The 20,377-nt window shown below is 42.6% G+C and overlaps 1 protein-coding gene across 1 annotated transcript in view; it reads left to right on the forward strand.

Annotated features, from left to right (window-relative positions):
• cplane2 (ciliogenesis and planar polarity effector 2) overlaps window positions 1-20,377 on the forward strand; it is a 28,892-nt gene continuing 8,515 nt past the window's right edge. Inside the window, exons 1-4 of the mRNA XM_028807832.2 lie at window positions 1-84; window positions 11,677-11,839; window positions 12,810-12,962; window positions 20,119-20,243. Of these exons, the coding sequence (XP_028663665.2) occupies window positions 11,728-11,839; window positions 12,810-12,962; window positions 20,119-20,243 (390 nt within the window). The 5' untranslated portion in view covers window positions 1-84; window positions 11,677-11,727. The remainder of the gene's footprint in view (window positions 85-11,676; window positions 11,840-12,809; window positions 12,963-20,118; window positions 20,244-20,377) is intronic.

A 20,377-nucleotide genomic window follows, 5' to 3' on the forward strand; every position in this document is an offset into this window, starting at 1 on the left:
TCGGGCGCGCCGTGATGACGTTGCGAAAGAAGTCTTTGGCGTTGGCACCACGAAGCGCCTGTCGATTTCGACATTTCAGTTTGGGTATGTAAAGCGGCGAAAAGTTCGTATCTTTTGTACGTCGTGTCGTTTGGTATATTTGAAATATTGTCACGTTACAGTCGCTTGAAGATGAGGCTGATTTAGGCAATACACTGTCCACGATATCTTTATTCATATCTTTAGGGGGACTGATAATCTCTTTCCATCGTAAACTGATGTCATTTTGTATTTATTAGTTTGGTAAAGGAAAAAAAAAAAAACGTGGGCACGTTTCGGTATCAGGGCTGTTTTTGCAGTGCACGGTTTCTGTCGGCTTCCTCCATCAGTCCTGTGACGTGCTGTTAGGTGGATTGGCTTCTGTACGTTGGGTGAAATCGGTAAGTTCGTCTCCACTCGGGTTTATTGCACTGTTTTTAAAATGTATATATTCTTCGATAGTAACACATGAAGAAAGTATATACACACCACACAGTGCAACCCTCAGATCAATTCCGGGTATATAATCAAATAAATAACTGCTACATGGCTACTCCAGTTACCACTCTTGATTTTAAACTTTCTTCATAACTACATGCAGCATGTGTAGCTGATTTTAACAGATCATCAGATACCTCAGAATCATAGCAGTGTGTGTTAATTCTTAAGAGTTATATGTGCGAGCTCACCGCAGACTTCCCTTCTTAGCTGAAAGGGCTGGTTGTGCTTTACAATAAAAGATGTCAGCTGCGCCTCTGCTCTGTCACTTGGTCTTTCACACTTTCTTGTTATTGTGTTGTTAAGAAACACGTTGAAATCTCCTACAGCCCACCCTGCACTTTGCCTCCCTACATGATGAAATGCAAATGAATGTGTATTTCACAAAATAGTTTGCGGTTTTTATTCATAATATAGTGAAATGCATTAAAACTGATAAATAGCATATTACAATTATTGTTTTTTTCATTTCTGTTAGTTACTTTAGCAAAAAGGTGCAACTACAGTTGTTTGGTTTCTTTCATTAGAACAATACACCAGCAACGTACTTAATTCACATAAATTTTAAGTAACTGCATCATATGTCTTAACACCCCAACAGGTCTTTTTGCAGTCATTTTGACGCAGTGGTCCTCAGGTTCAGTCCTGGGGGTCCTCTACGGCGTCATTGTTTCATCCCGTCCAGTTTCGCAATTGGTTTACCTTTAATTGATGCCACTGTTCAATTATCTGTGCTTTTTATTTATTCTCTTATTTTGCATTCAGAGATGTGCATTAGTATTTTCTTTTTATTTGGCTTATTCTGTAAGAGTCTGCTGTCTGAACTGTATCTGAAGTGTAGCAGACTCCAAAGTGCAGCCCTTCTGACGTTCACCACTTTGTGTGCTTATTAGTAAATAATGGCTTACATTACCAGAAGAATAAAAGGGAAAGAAGAATTCTTGTGCTTGTAAATTCTGGCTTCATTCAGTACAAAATGTATGTACTATAACCAGTTTGCAATTTCTAGATTGATATAAACAAATGCAAATTGGTAAGTAACAGCAGCTTGCTTAATGAGGATGGTTCTTCTCCCATTGCCTGTTGTGGCCTAACACATCACACAGATATTATACTGAGACCGAGTGAACTTTTTCCTTAACTTTGACTTAGTAGCATTTTACTTTAATAGGCCTCAGGTTTGTCTCTTTGGCTTTTACACAAACATTTTTTGGAGTGCAGATACTGCAAGCACTTAATATTGCCTAGGTAGTATTTTTGTTATGACTTGTAAACCATTATTATGGCAAAACAATACATTTTTCTTTATTCTAGTTTTTTATTGCAGTTGGTTTCCCATACTGTAACTCAACATGTTAAATTCTGTATCCTCGGTAGACATTTTCCTCTAAAAATCCATATTGTAATCACAGCTTCTAGTCGTTGTGTATATCCGATTTGCTGACTGTTGGTGCTGATCTCAACTCCAGGCTGTGTCATTTAGAAACTGCATGCCATCTTTCTAGCACAGTCTTACTCGCCCATTTTTGTGACCGCCAATAATCGCATGCTGCCTGATGGAGCTGGCGCTGTACAAAGGGTTAATAGTTACAATGAGTTCAGTCACAATCTCTGGCCTTTTTTGTTTTTTCCATTCTGTCATAGAGCGTAAAACATGAGACTTCACACATACGAGATTCTCTTCTGTTTGTGACGTTCAATACACCCGCATTCGTTACTCGTCATCACTGCATTTTATGAATTGTACCTATGGGAGAATGTTCATTGGTTGTCAGCAATTATGCAGACAAAGCCCACACCTACGACTAAAAGACAAAATTGATTATTGTCTGTGGGAGTCATATTAAGCGACCAGCGTTACAGGAGCATGACTCTCTAAGATTATGGAAATGAAGGCTACGCCTGAAAATCGCTGGAAAAGTCATGATCTTTAAGTTGTAGGCTAATTCAGCAAAACTAATATTAAGATCAACTTTGATCAACTTAAAATGCATTTGCATATTGTTACAGTTGACATCATACCCCTAATAAATAACATTTCCATTTTTTCGGTATTTAGGGAGAAGTAGTCCTCATCCATCCACTTCTTTATCTCATTGATACAATCAATTAAGGAATTATTGGAGAAACGTTTTTTCTTTCTGGGAGCAGTGGTAGTACTGCTGCCTCAAAGTAATGAGTCCAAAATGTATGTCCCAGGTCCTCCCTGCATGGAATTTGCATGTTCTTCCAATGTCTGTGTGGGTTTCGTCCTACAGTCCAGACATGCAAGTTAGGAGGACTGATGATACTAAATTGGCACTAGTGAGTGGTTGGGTGGTGTCTGGGTGTGTGTCTGGTCACACATGTGAATGTTAGGTTTTCTAATGATATTTCCTAATAGAAGTCTGTAAAGTGCGTAGGACTCTCAAGTTCATAACACAGACAAGCTGGGATTGAACCAGAGAGACAACACAGCCTGCTCAGGACAAATTGGTTTAGATATCTGTCTATCTGTCTGTGTCTTTCACATCCATCTACCTACCTACCTACCTACCTAGGCAGCAATTTCATAGATAGATAGATAGATAGATACTTTATTAATCCCAAGGGGAAATTCACATACTCCAGCAGCAGCATACTGATAAAGAACAATATTAAATTAAAGAGTGAAAACAATGCAGGTATACAGACAGACAATAACTGTATAATTTTAACAATTACCCACCCCCCCGGCTGGAATTGAAGAGTCGCATAGTGTGGGGGAGGAACAATCTCCTCAGTCTGTCAGTGGAGTAGGACCTTGACAGCAGTCTGTCGCTGAAGCTGCTACTCTGTCTGGATATGATACTGTTTAGTGGATGCAGTGGGTTCTCCATGATTGACAGGAGCCTGCTCAGTGCCCGTCGCTCTGCCATGGATGTCAAAATGTCCAGCTCCATGCCTACAATAGAGCCGGCCTTCCTCACCAGTTTGTCCAGGCGTGAGGCATCACTCTTCTTTATGCTGCTTCCCCAGCACACCACCGCGTAGAAGAGGGCGCTCGCCACAACCGTCTGATAGAACATCTGCAGCATCTTATTGCAGATGTTGAAGGACACCAGCCTTCTAAGGAAGTATAACCGGCCCTGTCCTTTCTTACACAGAGCATCAGTATTGGCAGTCCAGTCTAATTTATCATCCAGCTCAAATCCCAGGTATTTATAGGTCTGCACCCTCTGCACACAGTCACCTCTGATGATCACGGGGTCCATGAGGGGCCTGGTCCTCCTAAAATCCACCAACAGCTCCTTGGCTTTGCTGGTGTTCAGTTGTAGGTGGTTTGAGTCGCACCATTTAACAAAGTCATTGATTAGGTCCCTATACTCCTCTTCCTGCCCATTCCTGATGCAGCCCACGATAGCAGTGTCGTCAGCGAACTTTTGCACGTGGCTGGACTCCGAGTTGTATTGGAAGTCCGATGTATATAGGCTGAACAGGACCGGAGAAAGTACAGTCCCCTGCGGCGCTCCTGTGTTGCTGACCACAATGTCAGACCTGCAGTTCCCGAGATGCACATACTGAGGTCTGTCTATAAGAGAGCCCACGATCCATGCCACCAGGTATGAATCTACTCCCATCTCTGTCAGCTTGTCCCTAAGGAGCATAGGTTGGATGGTGTTGAAGGCGCTAGAGAAGTCTAGAAATATAATTCTTACAGCACCACTGCCTCTGTCCAAGTGGGAGAGGGATCGGTGTAGCATGTAGATGATGGCATCCTCCGCTCCCACCTTCTCCTGGTATGCGAACTGCAGAGGTTCAGGGGCTTGACGGACCTGTGGCCTTAGGTGGTGAAGCAGCAGCCGCTCCATGGTCTTCATCACATGTGATGTTAGAGCGACAGGCTGGAAGTCGTTCAGCTCACTAGGACGTGATATCTTTGGGACGGGGGTGATGCAAGATGTTTTCCAAAGCCTCGGGACTCTCCCCTGTTCCAGGCTCAGGTTGAAGATGCGCTGTAGAGGACTCCCCAGCTCCAACGCACAGGCCTTCAGCAGTCGTGGCGATACTCCATCTGGACGTACTGCTTTGCTGGCACAAAGTCTCCTCAGCTCTCTGCTCACCTGCACAGCTGTGATTGTGGGCGGGGATGTTTCTCCTATGCTGGTATCAGCAGAAGGATGGTTGGAGGGTGCAGTACTCTGAGGTGAGAGTGGGTTAGGGTGGTCAAACCTGTTAATGAAGTTGTTCATTTGGTTTGCTCTCTTCACGTCTCTCTCGATGGTGGCACCCCGCTTGGAGCTGCAGCCAGTGATGATCTTCATCCCATCCCACACTTCCTTCATGCTGTTGTTCTGCAACTTCTGCTCCAGCTTTCTCCTGTACTGCTCCTTCGCTGCTCTGAGCTGGACTCGGAGTTCCTTCTGCACGCGCTTGAGCTCATGCTGATCACCACCTTTAAAAGCCCTTTTCTTCTGGTTCAAAAGGCGCTTGATGTCACTTGTAATCCATGGCTTGTTGTTAGCATAGTAGCTTACTGTTCTTACTGGAACTACAATGTCCATGCAGAAATTGATGTAATCAGTAGTGCAGTCAACAACCTCCTCAATGTTCTCACTATGTGACCCCTGGAGGATATTCCAGTCCGTAGTTCCAAAGCAGTCCCTCAGTGCCTGCTCTGCCTCAGGGGACCACTTCCTGAATGAGCGTGTGGTTGTAGGTAGCTCTCTCACTCACTCTTGGTTTGTAGTGAGGCTGAAGCAGAACCAGGTTATGATCTGCTTTCCCAAGCGCAGGCAGCGGGGTGGTGCTGTATGCATCTTTAACGTTTTGCATGCAGTAGGTCAATAGTCCTATTTCCCGGGGTGTTACAATACACATACTGGGAGAAGGCAGGTAATGTTTTGTCCAGCGTCGCATGGTTAAAGTCTCAATCAATTAGCACAAGTGCCTTGGAGTGCTGCATTTGCAGTTTAGCAACAGCTGAGCGGATGATGTCACTCGCTATCTCCACATCCACCCGAGGAGGGATGTAAACAGTAACAACAATGACATTTCCAAACTCTCTAGGCAAGTAATAGGGATGCAAACTTACGGCCAACAGTTCGATGTCCCTGCAGCAAGAGGAGATTTTAACGTTTACATGTCCAGGAGTGAGATAGAGTGCGAGTCCTCCTCCTTTGTGCTTCCCGCAGGTATGTGTGTCTCTGTCCGCTCTAACTGTGCTAAACCCGGGTAGCTCCACGTTAGCATCTGGGATGTTAGTTGTTAGCTGCGTTTCAGTAAAACACAACAAACTACATTCTCTGTACGTCTTGACATTTTTCACCAGCGCAGCCAGTTCGTCGATCTTATTTGGTAGTGAGTTCCCATTTCCCAGGATCACAGAAGGCACCGAAGGTTTGTATCTCCACTTTCTCTCTAGACGCTTGGCTTTTATCTTAGTGCCGGCTCTGCTGCCACGATACAACCTTCTTACCTCGTCAGGTAAATAGGGGACCACACCGGCTCAGGCATTTGTTCTCAGCGCTGACTACTTGAATAGACGAGTCTCGGCGTGTAAAAATCCATTTCCAAGTAGTAAAGAGTAGTAAAAAAGTGTCCAGGGAACTAGTCAACATAAAAGAAAGTGGTAGGAGTTAACAGTGAAATAGAGAAAAATACAGAAAAAAGGTAAAAAGATAAAGTCATACACGGAGCTGCTGGAAAGGCTGCCACTCGCGGCTGCGATAGTGACATTTGTAGGTGGGATTGTGAAGTTCAGACATTATGACAATTCAATTTGATCGAAAAGAAAGGCATAGCTGACCGATGTTTGAATACAGAGAGTACATGTGAATGTTAGGTTTTCTAATGATTTTTCCTAATAGAAGTCTGTAAAGTGCGTAGGACTCTCAAGTTCATAACACAGACAAGCTGAGATTGAACCAGAGAGACAACACAGCCTGCACTGCCGCAGTGTCAGCATGTTGTTTTTTTTTTCTTATTATAATTTTATCATTTTTTTATGCTATTCCTCATTTTGTTTATGAATGTGAATTCACCTGTACTTGATTTAAGTCAACATTTCATAATCTTTTGAAAACAATTTGCACAAATTAAGGTATGTACGAGGGCTGATTGAAAAGTCATGAGACTGTTTGTTTATTTTTTTTTTTTTAATTCAGAATTGGATGACTCCACAGACTTGGAACATTTTTCTTTTTCAAAGCAGCATCCTTCACACAATACATTTTTAACGTTTCAAATTTTTAAAGTTTCAAACACTATTTAAAGATAAGTAACAGGTTGTTTTGTGACATCACTTTTTAACAATGAGGCGGTGGTGTTTTTCACATCATCATCTGAGGAGAACGTCTTTCTGTATGGTTGTTTTTTCAGTTGTTGGTTCATTACCTCTCTTCCCAAGCTTAAAATGCAAAAATTAATTACAGAGCTCTGTCGTACTGTCACAGGAACGTCTTCTTTATCTACCATGATGACATGTATGAGGTGCATGAATGCTGATGAATACAATGGTCCAACTGCAGGTTCATATGTCTACCTCCATGATAGAGAAACACGGACAGTCTCATTACTTTCCAATCAGCCCTCAAACAGTATGTTACCTAACAAATGTGGTGCAATATGAAAAACATAAGTATAAAACTAAATTGCATATATCGGATATTAATGAAATTGTTTTCCAAAAGCAAGAAATATCTATACTGTAATCAGAAACAAATACACACCATTAAATGGAAACAAATGACTCCTAAGGTGACAAACTTGAAAGACTAGAATGTGCACAGAAAGCTATTTTTTTCCCTTTAAATCATTTGTTCTTTTTTCTCTATCTATATATATAATTCACTAAGCAGCCGACCAGGGCACGTAAGACAACCATGGGATACGCACGACATAGCCATGCCCGCCAACTCACAGAGCCCCGCCCGCCAACTCTAAGACCATGCGACGAGAATGCCTGCCCGCCCGCCTGACTGTTACCAGCATTCACCGCAATGTACTGGAGTGTAAAACTATCGTAGCTGCTAACTCACAGACTGTCCTTATTCCCCGGCCCGCGTCCACCCTCGCTCTCGAGGCATTCACACTGCCTGCTCAAGTGCCCGGATGCAACAACTCGCCAAACATACCTCTATACGGGAAGAAATATCGGTCAATCTCGAGGACTCGGACAGCATTTCTATAATATATAAAAACATTTTGAAGTCCCTCCCTTTCAAAGATTCCAGAGTACAGTGGGAAAAGGATCTCTCACTGAACATCTCAGTAAAGGAGTGGGAGACCGCAATGCACAAAATTCACTCGAGCACCATATGCGCAAAGCATGCAATTATTCAACTTAAAATTATATATCGAGCACATCTGTCTCGTTTAAAATTGTCCAAAATGTTTCCCGGGCAAGATCCAACCTGAGAATGTTGCAATCAAGTTCCAGCCGCACTGGGCCAGATGTTTTGGGCCTGTACCAAATTAACATCATTCTGGACACAATCCCTTCTAACCCACTAACAGCATGTTTGGTGGACTCCCAGATGAGCTTAAAGTGGAGAAGGACAAACAAACATCCTAACTCACCTTTCATAAGTCAGTGAGCAAATGATGTTATATATTATCTAAAATTGGAAAAAAAATCAAATTCTAACTTAGAGGATCTGTGCAGAACTTTTTCAAAACCTGGCAGGATCTGACAAATAACATTTTAAAATAAGCATTTAAATTGAGGAAGTGGATTCTCTCCCCTCTTTTTCTATTCTATTTATCTATCTTTATTTGTTTATTTATTTACATACAAGGGGGGCTCCGCCCCCTGCTCACTTCGCTCACCTACCCCTGGCGTTGGGTATCCTGAAATACATTAGTCGAGCTTGTTCGTCTTGGAGCCGTGCCCGCTTTGCTTGCGGCATTTCAGACGCGCGTTGTAGGCGCCTGTGTTCATTGATTTTATCCAGCCGGGCTCGTGTTTGTATATCCGTCAGTCGAGCTCGTTCATTTTGAACCCGTGCCTGCTTTGCTTCCGCAGCTTCAGACGCACGTTGTAGGCGCCTGCGTTCATTGATCTTATCTAGGTGGGCTCGTGTTTGTATCGTTGAGCTGTATTGTGTTTGAATTCGGTGTAAAGCGTTCAGCGGTTTGTACAATCCCAAGCAGCGCATTATTCCTAACTTCACCCCGCAGTAGTGCCACTCACAATATGGCGGTGACACCTGCGTCTTCCGTACTATCATTGTGGACCTGTGGAGCCGCCGTAGCCTCTTCTGTTTGAATCTGGGCTGCAGTGCAGAATCCTCTGTATGGCTGTGTCGTTAGTCGTTAGCTATGGGCGCGTTGTTGCTTCATTTCTCATTTACGTCAGTTGAGCTCTTTCGTTTTTGGGCAGTGAATCCTTCGTTCGCAGTGGATACAACTTCGCGTGCGGTTTATGAGACGTGCGCTGTACGCGCCTGCGCAGTATGTCTCATGGTCCCATCGCCGTGTACCTGCGTCCATGCCATCCGGTTTACCGTTCTCGGTTAGTAATATGGATTTTTTACTATTATTAAAGTGCTACTCTGCTGACCTAGCTCTCTTTCTTAAGGGTGGGGGTCGATTTGTTTAAAACCAGTTTTGTTAAACTTGACTTGCATGTATGAAATGGTTTTTGATTTTACTAGGGGGCTCTGCCCACCCACCCACCCCTGGGTTTGGTTTAAACGGATAACAATTTAAAGAGATTGTTATTTTCGTGGAAATTGTTACATATGCATTAATTTTACTTTTACTTTAAAACTTTTGTAAAAACAATACTTGTCCTTTATTTCCGGCCCCGGGTGTGGTTAAATCTTTCTCGCAGGACTTATAACGCTGCTCGTGTTGTGAAGGGAGGGCAACTGAACGCATGCTAAGGAGATGTCGTCTGATCATCTGCTGTCTTTCTGCTGCTGCCGAGCTGCGTGTTTTGTTTGTCGCGCTGCACGTCGATCAATTAAAAGCCTGTGCAGCAGCTGTCTTTTGCCACTTCGTGTCTCTGCCGCTCGTGTTGTGAAGGGGGGGTGTTGAACGCACGCAAAGGAGTTGCAGTCTGATCATCTGCTGGCTTGTTGCTGCTGGTGAGCTGCATTTTCTGCTTGTCACGCTGTGCGTCGATCATTTCAAAGCCTGTAAAGCAGCTGTCCTTTTGTCACTTCGCGTCTCTGCCACTCGCATTGTGAATGGTTAGGGAACTGAACACACGCTAAGGAGAGGCAGTCAGATCATCTGTTCTGCTTGTCGCTTGTCGTCGTTTTAAGAGCTGGGAGCACATGATGTCCGTCTGCCAAAAGCATTCCAACAAGTGCTTGGTTAGATGTCCATGAACTTGTTTTAAATGTTGTGTCACTGCCTTGTCTTTCATGACATTAAAGTGTCTCTCACGGGACGTCAGATTGTTTTCCGAGAAGATCACGTCTCGTCTCCTTAGTCTCCCTCCCAAGATTTTTTTTTATAATAGAGAGATTATAATAAAATACAGTAATCCCTCCTCCATCGCGGGGGTTGCGTTCCAGAGCCACCCGCGAAATAAGAAAATCCGCGAAGTAGAAACCATATGTTTATATGGTTATTTTTATATTGTCATGCTTGGGTCACAGATTTGCGCAGAAACACAGGAGGTTGTAGAGAGATAGGAACGTTATTCAAACACTGCAAACAAACATTTGTCTCTTTTTCAAAAGTTTAAACTGTGCTCCATGACAAGACAGAGATGACAGTTCCGTCTCACAATTAAAGGAATGCAAACATATCTTCCTCTTCAAAGGAGTGTGCATCAGGAGCAGATAATGTCAGAGAGATAGAGAAAAGCAAACAAATCAATAGGGCTGTTTGGCTTTTAGAGTATGCGAAGCACCACGGCACAAAGCTGTTGAAAGCGGCAGCTCACACCCCCTCCGTCAGGAGCAGACAAAGAGAGATAGAGAGAGAGACAGAGAAAAACAAACAATCGAAAATCAATACGTGCCTTTCGTGCTTTTAAGTATGCGAAGCACCGTGCAGCATGTCGCTTCACGAAGCCGCTGCACAGAAGGTAGCAACGTGAAGATAATCTTTCAGCATTTTTAGACAAGCGTCCGTATCGTCTAGGTGTGCGAACAGCCCCCCTGCTCAATCCCCCTATGTCAGGATCAGAGAAAGTCAGCGCAAGAGAGAGAGAGAGAGAAAAGTAAGTTGGTAGCTTCTCAGCCATCTGCCAATAGCGGCCCTTGTATGAAATCAACTGGGCAAACCAACTGAGGAAGCATGTACAAGAAATTAAAAGACCCATTGTCCGCAGAAATCCGCGAACCAGCAAAAAATCCGCGATATATATTTAAATATGCTTACATATAAAATCCGCGATAGAGTGAAGCTGCGAAAGGCGAAGCGCGATACAGCGAGGGATTACTGTATATAAAAAAAAAAAGAAAAAAATGGTAGAAACCCAAGTAAACTCACCAACTCCCAAGCACAATCAAAAAAACTGCCAGGAACTATGGGTAGTCCCAGGCAGTGGTAATAGGTGGTCCCATCTCTTGAGAAACCCTCCACAAGTCTCATAACACAGGCATAGAAAACAAAGCACATAATTAACCAAAGTAACATTAACACAATTAAATGACACAAAAATAAAAGGACATAAAACAGGGAATTGAGTCCCTGCCAGGGGAGCAAACTTGGCTGAAATATAACATTTCCGAGATGCTGGAAACCCTTGTTTGCCTGAACATGGCCTCTAAACTAAGTTACAGTTGACGTCTGTCCCTTTCATAGCCTAAAAATGTCTGACTGTGCATCTGTTCAGTTTTTAATGGCTGCAAATCCCAACAGTTACCCAGTGACTAATATAGTTTTATATGTTTGCCCCTGCAGCAGGTTAACGGTTTGTTTGTTCATTTCTGCCACTTCATTATGAAATTTATCCACTCTATAAAATATTTAAGCATATGGAATATAAACTAGGACATACTGGCATATTTTTGTACTGTTCTACTTATTCTCTGTTGTTTGCTAGTTTATATTAGAACTGTCCCACTGTTTGAGTTTCTTTTAATTTCCCTAAAGACCAATGTACAGTCTTACAAAGAATGGCTCTACTAGATGTTTTACTTTGTGTGTAAGTGGTGAGGACTCGACCAAAGTGAACCAGACCACCACATGAGTATTTTATAAATGCTCTTTGTGCCTTTTATCTATATTTTCTTACAGAGGAAACAGAGAACTGTTTATCTGAACAGGGCTATTGGTGTCAGAAGTGGGATGTCACGCCGTCTGGTGCCTGGTTGCTTGGTGCTGTCTGACTGGTACCGCTCTGCTGAAAGCAAAGAGTTTTTCAGCAGTATCCTGTACAAAAACCGGAGGAAGCACTTTGGTAAGGGTACCTTTCTTCATTCTTTTAGTTTCCTTTACTTTATACTGTTTTATCTGTTTATATATGATGTACAGAGTTTATGCTATATTATTGTTGCACAAAAGAAATCTAGTAAAGGTGTCATTAGAGGTTTGTCATCGGGGTACTTTTTCACATCTCACAAGATGTGGAGTGAATTCTCTACAAGACGTTTTTGTAACCACACACATATATGACATTGTAAATTAAAAGCAATTTAGTTCTATCAATGTGTAATGATAAAAACACAACCGGGTCTGAGTGCACACTTATTTGTTCTGGTGTCTGTATTCAGAAAATATTTAGACTCCCTCACATTCTGCACACATTATTGTGTTGTTAATTTAATTTTAAACTGATACGTTTTGACATTTTTTTCCCATCAATTTTACACTCAATAACCTATAATGACAAAGGAAAACATGTTTTCAGAAAGGTTTGCAAATTTATTAAAATTAAAAACTGTAAACTCTGTTATATAAGCATTCAGACCCTTAATTCAGTATTTTGTACAAGCCCCTTGGTGGCTATTCCAGCTTTGAGTCTTTTTAGGTAAGTCTTTACAAGCTTTGCACACCTGGATTGTGTGGTACATGGGATCGGGAGCAAGGCCCGTTGGTTGACAAGTTTTGGGGAAGAGCATGTTCAGTGTTTCATGATTTGAAAATGTAGAGCTTTAAAAGAATTTGTGTGTTGAGCAAGTAGAAGCTCTCCCAAAGCTCCGACCAAAAATGTATGCAAATGCTACAAGGCAGGAGTGCTACATGCCACAAGTTGTACCTCTAAAAATTCCCATATGACAGGATTGTGGCAGTGGTTGTGCACCTTGCTAGAAACCCTAAATTGTCTGGTAGTGATACCCATACAGTTGTGAGTTTCCCTCTTCCCCATTTTTCTTCCTGCCATTGATTTTATTCCTATTTAATATTTTCATTTTTTTTTTTGGTGGTAGGATTGCTTGAAGGTCCAGCCCTTCCTCTGAAACTGTCTGTTGATACTGTTAGCTACAAAATCTTTGTCTGTGGAAAGAGTGGAGTAGGCAAAACTGCATTTGTTGCCAAGCTGGCAGGACTGGAAGTACCAAGCATGCACCATGAAACCACAGGTATGGTTCCTATGAGATGATGACTAGTGTCATTGTCATCAGCTTAACTGGCAACATGGCCTGGAGGCTGCAAAGGTGAACTGAATTTCCCAAGGCTGCTGATCCTAAACCTGCTTGCAAGGTACCTGTAGAAATATTACTTACTTACTTAGACTTAGTTCCTCCCGTGCATTTCCGCACATCGGGCAACAAGCATCCGCCAACGAGGTTGATCCTCAGCAATAGCATTCATATTTTGCCAACTGATGTCGATGTTCTTGAGGTCTTCATGCAGGGTTCTTCTCCAGGTGATCTTTGGTCATCCAACATTCCTTTTTCCCCCTGGGGGAACCCAGTACATCGCGATGTTCGGGTGCCGATTTTCTGGTATGCAGAGAACATACCCTGCAAGGCGCATTCGGTGCTCGGCTACAATCACTTCCAGTTGGAGAGTGCTTGCTCTTCTTAGAACTTCATCTTTTGTGATGCGGTCGCAATAGGAGATTCAAAGAATTTTTCTCAGGCAGCGTTGTTGGAATGTGATCAGCTTTCCGGCGACCCGCTTTGTATGTTTCCACGTCTCACTAGCATAGATGGCCATCGGAATAACAATGGTGTTGAGGAGGCGTATCTTGATGGGCGTGCTGACCGATGCCGATGCCCAAATTTGGCGGAGGCATTGGAAGACTGCTGAGGCCTTGCCAATTCTATAGCTGACGTCCACGTCCGTGCCACCATCCTTGGCCACGACGCTCCCGAGGTATGTAAACTGGTCGACCTCATCTGCCAGCTTATTCTCGATCTTGATTCCTGCGTTGGTCCTTCGGTTGATGGTCATGATCTTCGACTTTTCAGTGCTGATGCGAAGACCCACCTTCGAAGCCTCTTCACTCAGTGAGATGGTCATTTGTTGAAGGGAGGGTTTGGTCGAGGCTAGTGGCACTACGTCGTCCGCGAAATCCAGGTTGGTGAGGCGGGCTTGGTCTTTCCAGCTGATACCAAAACCTGCGTTGTCCATCGCGCGTTTGGTGACAAAGTCGATCGCCAGGAGGAAGAGAAAAGGCGATAGGACGCAACCTTGGTGGACGCCCGTCTCGCTATCGAAGAAATCCGTGTGGCCCTCTTCGGTCGTCACTAATACGGCTTGAGCCTTGATACAGATTCTTGAAGATGGAGATGAAACGCTGGGGTATGCCATAGAGTTCTTGTGAATGGTCTTATGGGCAAAATACGTGTTCCCGACGGTGATATCGAGGAGGCTGCAAAGGGACAACAGGCGATCTCCATTGTCGTTGGTGTCCACCGCCGATCCATGTGGACCGACCGCATGTTCCCATCCTCGCCGATCATCACTGATCTGGGAGTTGTGGTCTCCCATCAGAATAAGGACGTCATGCTTCAGAATGCCACTGAGTGTGTCGTGCAGATGTTCATAGAAAGCGTCCTTTTTGTCGTCGCTCGCCTCCTCGATTGGTGCATATACTTGGACCATGGTTGTCTTCGAGTGCCGCGATTGGAACCGAGCAGTGATGATTCGTTCATTGACTGGCTTCCATCCCAGCAAGGCTTGTGCAACCAGCTGGTTCAGGACGAGCCCAACGCCAGCCACATGCTGCTCAATATGGCCGGAGTATAGGATGGTCTTCCCCTCGCTGGCCAATCGTCCACTTCCTGTCCATCGCATCTTGCTTATTCCCAAAATGTCCAGACCATAGTTGTCAAACTCGTGAAGCAATTGTCCCAATTTGCCGTATTGGTACAACGTCCGAACATTCCACGTTGTGAGTTTTGTCGTTGATGATGCTGAGACGATTCCTCTTGTCATCGGACTCTGGACAGCCTGCCGGCTTTTCTCCATCGTCGTTGTCATTCATGTAGAATCGGAGTGTCCCGGCTGAGATTCTTGATTTCTTTGGTTTCTTGCTTGTTGTTTCCATAGTAATAGCTTTTTTACGGAGCCAGGTTGCTAGCCCGGCGCCCAACCCTCCTCCTTTATCGCATTTTTCCAAACAGTAGAGTTTGGAAACATTACAGTGTAGAAAAAAAAAGGTTTTCATTGTCTAACAACACTTGATTTGGAGATCCCTTTGGAATAGGCAATACAAAATACTGCCAATAAGAAATGTGGCCTTGTGTGACATTATCACGTGACTGGAAAGAAACACAAAGGCAAACAAAAATGTCTTTCATCAAAAGCAGGGGATTTATAAATGTGATTGAAAAACTAGAACTTAGGTGTAACATGACAAACTGACTCCACTTTGGCAGAACCGTTATTCACTGCCTGTATAATGATGTGAAGTTGAAAGCTGTCGGTGCACAACACCACTGTACGTGAAAATGGGCTGGGGCTGCAGGTTAATGTGTGCTGCATTTAATTAAATGAGTCTTCTCCACTGATGGATACAACAAATCACAATGTTGCTTCATAGATGCCCCACTGCATTAAAACAAACTTTTTGGGGACTGCTAAAGCACAAACTTAACATTGTATTAGAATAGCTGTCGGGATGTACTCAGACGCTACACACAGCTCACATAATCCACGGATCTGAGACAGAGTGCTTCAGACATTCATACACTTAACGCTAATACTGATTCAGAAATAGAGGTAGATTATAGTATGGAGGAATTATACCACAGTGCATCTTGCATTGCTCTCAACAGAAATCCCAGCGCTTTCTTTCCTGGTTGGATTGTAACATCAATGTCTGTCCCTGCTACATCTGTACCCAGTGAGTGAGTGATTTCAGCTGCAGAGGATATTGTGACAGCAGAGGGGTCTCCGCTTCAGGCAGAGTGTTGACCTTCTAATTTATTTGTAAAATTAAATATATCATTGTAACTTCTTCATAGATTCAGCCAGGACCCCCGGTTAATGAGTCATTCAAGCAGGAAATTGCCAGTTTGCAATATTTGATGTTAACCATGAAAATAAAAATCGGAAGTCGTCTCTCCTCAACTTTCTCGTATACTCAGATATGGGGATGGATATTTGAGGAGTAAACCGCAAGACATTGATTATATTTTTTTAAATTATTATAAAAGTAAAGTTGAATAAATTGGACTCTGCAGCTGCATGAATAAAAAAGTACCATTTCCAGTTAGCGGAAATAGCTCAAAAGTTTATAGAAATCAACGTTCTGTATGAAAGCCTTCTCAAATTATCGTGTTTACATACACACACACACACAGACAGACATAATTCCAAAAATGGTATTTTCAGACTCTGAAATCTCGAGATTCATCAAAATCTCGAAATCAAGGTTTTGGACGATTGTAATACAAGATAATAAATTGGACTCTGGGATGTCTAAAACATCAATATTCATCACAGTCTGCAGTAACTTTATATTGTAGTGTTTATTGGGTCATTGTCACTTGTATAGAGTACATGAAATTCTTGCTTGCATGTGCTGATCAACATGCAACACGTCTTATGTTAGGGCAGCACAACAAGTTTGTCCATCCATCCATTTTCCAACCCGCTGAATCCGAACACAAGGTCACGGGGGTCTGCTGGAGTCAATCCCAGCCAACACAGGGCACAAGGCAGGAAACAATCCTGGGCAGGGTGCCAACCCACAAACACACTCACACACCAAGCACACACTAGGGCCAATTTAGAATTGCCAATCCATCTAACCTGCATTTCTTTGGAATGTGGGAGGAAACCCACGCAGACACGGGGAGAACATGCAAACTCCACTCCGCTACCCACTGCGCCACCGTGCCGCCCAACAAGTTTGTTATTATTTAAAAAGTAGTTTAATAAAAATAAAAAGCTTACAAAAATCCATTAAAACTTGAGTATTTATGCACTGATTTTAATTTATTTTACAGTGCTGTGAATGTCTGATAATTAGTTTTGATCACCAAAGTGTTTTTTGCAGCAAAGTTGCTAAGTTTGCCAGTGGCATTGTTTGGACAAATTTTCCCTTAAAATTTGCGATGCAGTGGGCTTTGATGAACTCCCCCAGCCACCCCCGATGTGCCTCATGATGCTTTGTGAGGCCACTGTGAGATCACAGAGCTGTAGCTGTCATGTTGGAAGGGAATGTCCCTACCCAATCTGCGCTACGTGTCCGATTTGTGCCATACACACATGAACTCTTTTCTGCATATGCACGCATGTGTGATATCAGTACTCAATTGGAACTCCAGTCAAATTTGCATCCTGCATATATTAAAAAAAATAATAATAAAAAGTTCACACTATTTAAAGAGTATATTAGCAAAATGTAATGAGACTATAATGTAAATCTTCACTGCTATATTAAGAATGTTATGATCCTTGCTATGTAGCACTGAGCAGATACTGACGGACAGCCCCCTCTGCCCCTGAGTATGTAACGCTGATCCCTTACATCACAGGATCTGTGGGTGTTAGTTGCTTTGGAGAGACAGAGAGAGAAAAAGCACTCTGAGTATTGTGGACTACAAGTATAAGGGAGGTGCAGTGGTTAGCACTTCTGCTTCACTGCCCAGATCACATTTTTGACCACAATAATCCACCCAACATAGTTGGCACCTGCTTCCATAGCCCTCAGAGACACTTAAAAGACCATCAAGCTGTTACATCCCACTCAAAACCAGTCCAGTTCCTCCATCCCCATTATCTTAAATGCATTTTGCTTAACACATTTAGCAGGGTTGGCTCATCACTAATAATAATAACACTGAACATACAGCATATTTATTTTAAGAAAATCTCACATTGCTGGAGTATTTTATTAGGAAGCCTGAATTGTAATATAAATTTTATCATGGTGTTGTCTCATGCCTTCTTTGCAGTGGCAATGAATTTGAACTCTTCTGCAGAGATAACTGGAAAAGGATACCTTTTCTGGTGACAAGTTGTAGGTCCAATGCCGTAAATCTGAGACAGACAACAATGTCGAGTCTTCACCAGTCTTACTTGTGGTGTGATTGCCTTGGTTTGTCATGAAGAGCACAATGATTTCTTTTACCTTGGTGATACTCGGGTCCTGATTGTTTTCTTATTTTGTTTTCCTGCAGCAGAGAGTATAATGTAGTAGTTAAAGAACTGAACTGTAAGCCACTAGGCTGGAGGTTCACTCTCCAACTCTGACTCACTGAGTGACCCTGAGCAAGTCGCTGAAGTCTCCTTTGCTCCTACTGTAAAAGATTTACATGTAAACAGATGTTCTATATCTATTTATTTGTAAAGTATCTGGAGATAATGTAGAGCAGTGTTTTTCAAGCAGTGTGCTGTGGCACAGTGGTGCACCGTGAGAGCTACCCAGGTGTACCATAGAAATCATAGTGTAGAGCATTTGGTTCTGAACCTGCACAGGAGATTAAGACCTGTCTGAGGAGGACTGGACTACCTAGAGAAGCTGGCATAAAAGCAGCTCCGCAATTGCAGTGTTGCAGACACAGCACTTACAGCTCTTTGGATGTGTCTTCTGCATGCTAGAGTCCATCTGCCTGGGTGTGTGATCACCAGCAAGTCTCACAGGATAGCGGGCATACTGTAAAAGTTGCCTCTGAAGTAGTGAGTGGCAGGCAAAGGTACAAAGAAGCTGGGAGATGCCACTAAGTGCTGTGTCTGCGAGTGCTGATCTTAGAGCTGCTTTTTTACCGGCTTCTCCAGTAGTCCTGCTCCTTTGGGCAGTTGAGCACAATTTATGATATTACATATATAAATAATGTGTTTGTGGTTAGCAAAATGGTGGCGTGCCTTGGGATGTTTTTGGTTATATAAAATGTGCCACCACAGAAAGAAGGTTGGGAAACACGTGCAGAGTATAGGAAAGGTGCTATATACAATAAAGGTTATTTACTTGTCTATGGCACTCAATTCAATTCTTACTACTCAGCCCAGTAAATATGGTATTGTCAATATGTTTGTTGCAGTTATCACTGTATTTAACTGTACAGCCCTGGGTAAGTAAGAAGAGGAGTCTGGCATGATGCCACATTCAAATGTTGAATATTGCAATCTATATTTAGACGTTCAGATGATATACTGTAAATGCAGAAAACAATGGAGATGTTGCATCATCTAAGAAAGCTCAAGACTATTAACAATCTTGCCATGTCTTATTGTAGCTCTTGTATATTATTCATTATTGCCCTAGACCATTGCACTTTGTTTAGTTACATTGTTTGCTTTTATGTAATCTAATAAAGTGCTTTAGCTTTTAATTTAATTATTCCCTTTCAAGCTTAATTATTCCCATTCATGGTCACAGAGCACATCATTGCAGTATTGATCTGAAGGCAAGAACTAACAACTCTGGGTAGGGTGTGCCAGTCAATTACTGGGGACAATGTAATTGTACCTAAATCTATATATATAAGTCAATGTGTGTGTGTGTGTATGTATGTATGTTCCAGCATCACTTCCAAACGGCTGGAGCAATTTTCATGAAACTTAGTACACATGTTTCTCATTGGTCGACTAAAAATACTGTAGGGTGAAATCCGCCCTAACCCACCCCCTTCTAGGTAGTTTGGGGGGGGGGGGGTGATCTTGTGGTCTTGTATGCATGTTATCATCCGGTTGACACTCGGAACGACGACCAGAGGGCGAACTGGAGGTGACTGCCAGCATTCTCTATGTCTGAGCACCACTGTGCCCGTCGCTTTTGAAATTAAATAAAGTTGGCCGGTTCCGAGCTTCAACTGGATGATAACATGCATACAAGACCACAAGATCACACAGAGTATGATTACATTAGTGAGTCTTCATTGCTTGTTAATTTATTTTTATTTTTAAAGTTGTGGGTTTTTTTTATTATATTTTTCTCAAACAATTTATATAAAAAAAAAAAAAACACTTTATTTTCCTCCCGGGCAACGCTGGTTATTCCAGCTAGTTTAGTTTAGAATACTATTAAACATGTTGTTGGAATTCTGTTTTACTGTTAAAAATTACACTAATTAAGAGACTAATTTATTAGAACAAAAGTCTATTGATATATTTGTGTGTTGGAATAAGGAAATCAATTGGATAGATGGGCACTGCATAGAATATTTCAGTTGTGTGTCTTCAAGTTTTGCTGCAAATTATTCTGTGTGTTTTTAACTATATTTACAATTGTTTACAGAAATCTGGTAAATGGAGGTGCGCTATGTTAAGAATAAATCAAATCATTGCTTGTGCTATCAGTGGTGAGGCTGAATTTCTCTGTGGATCTCCTCTTTATAGGCATCCAGACCACTGTGGTGTTTTGGCCAGTTAAACTGAGAGAGAATGGCCGGGTCCTCATGTTTCGTCTCCAGTTCTGGGACTGTGGGGAGAATGCTATTCGGAGGTTTGACCATCTGCTACCAGTACGTACTGTTGACTTTAGTTTTAAAAGTGTCAGGTTAAAAAAAAAAAAGAGCGCTCTTAGAGGGGATTTGGAGAAAGTGTAAAATCTGTGGGAAAATAATTGAGCTGCATTCAACCACAGACCAGAACCATT

This window comes from Erpetoichthys calabaricus, chromosome 8 (genome assembly GCF_900747795.2).
Source record: "Erpetoichthys calabaricus chromosome 8, fErpCal1.3, whole genome shotgun sequence".
NCBI lineage: Eukaryota > Metazoa > Chordata > Cladistia > Polypteriformes > Polypteridae > Erpetoichthys > Erpetoichthys calabaricus.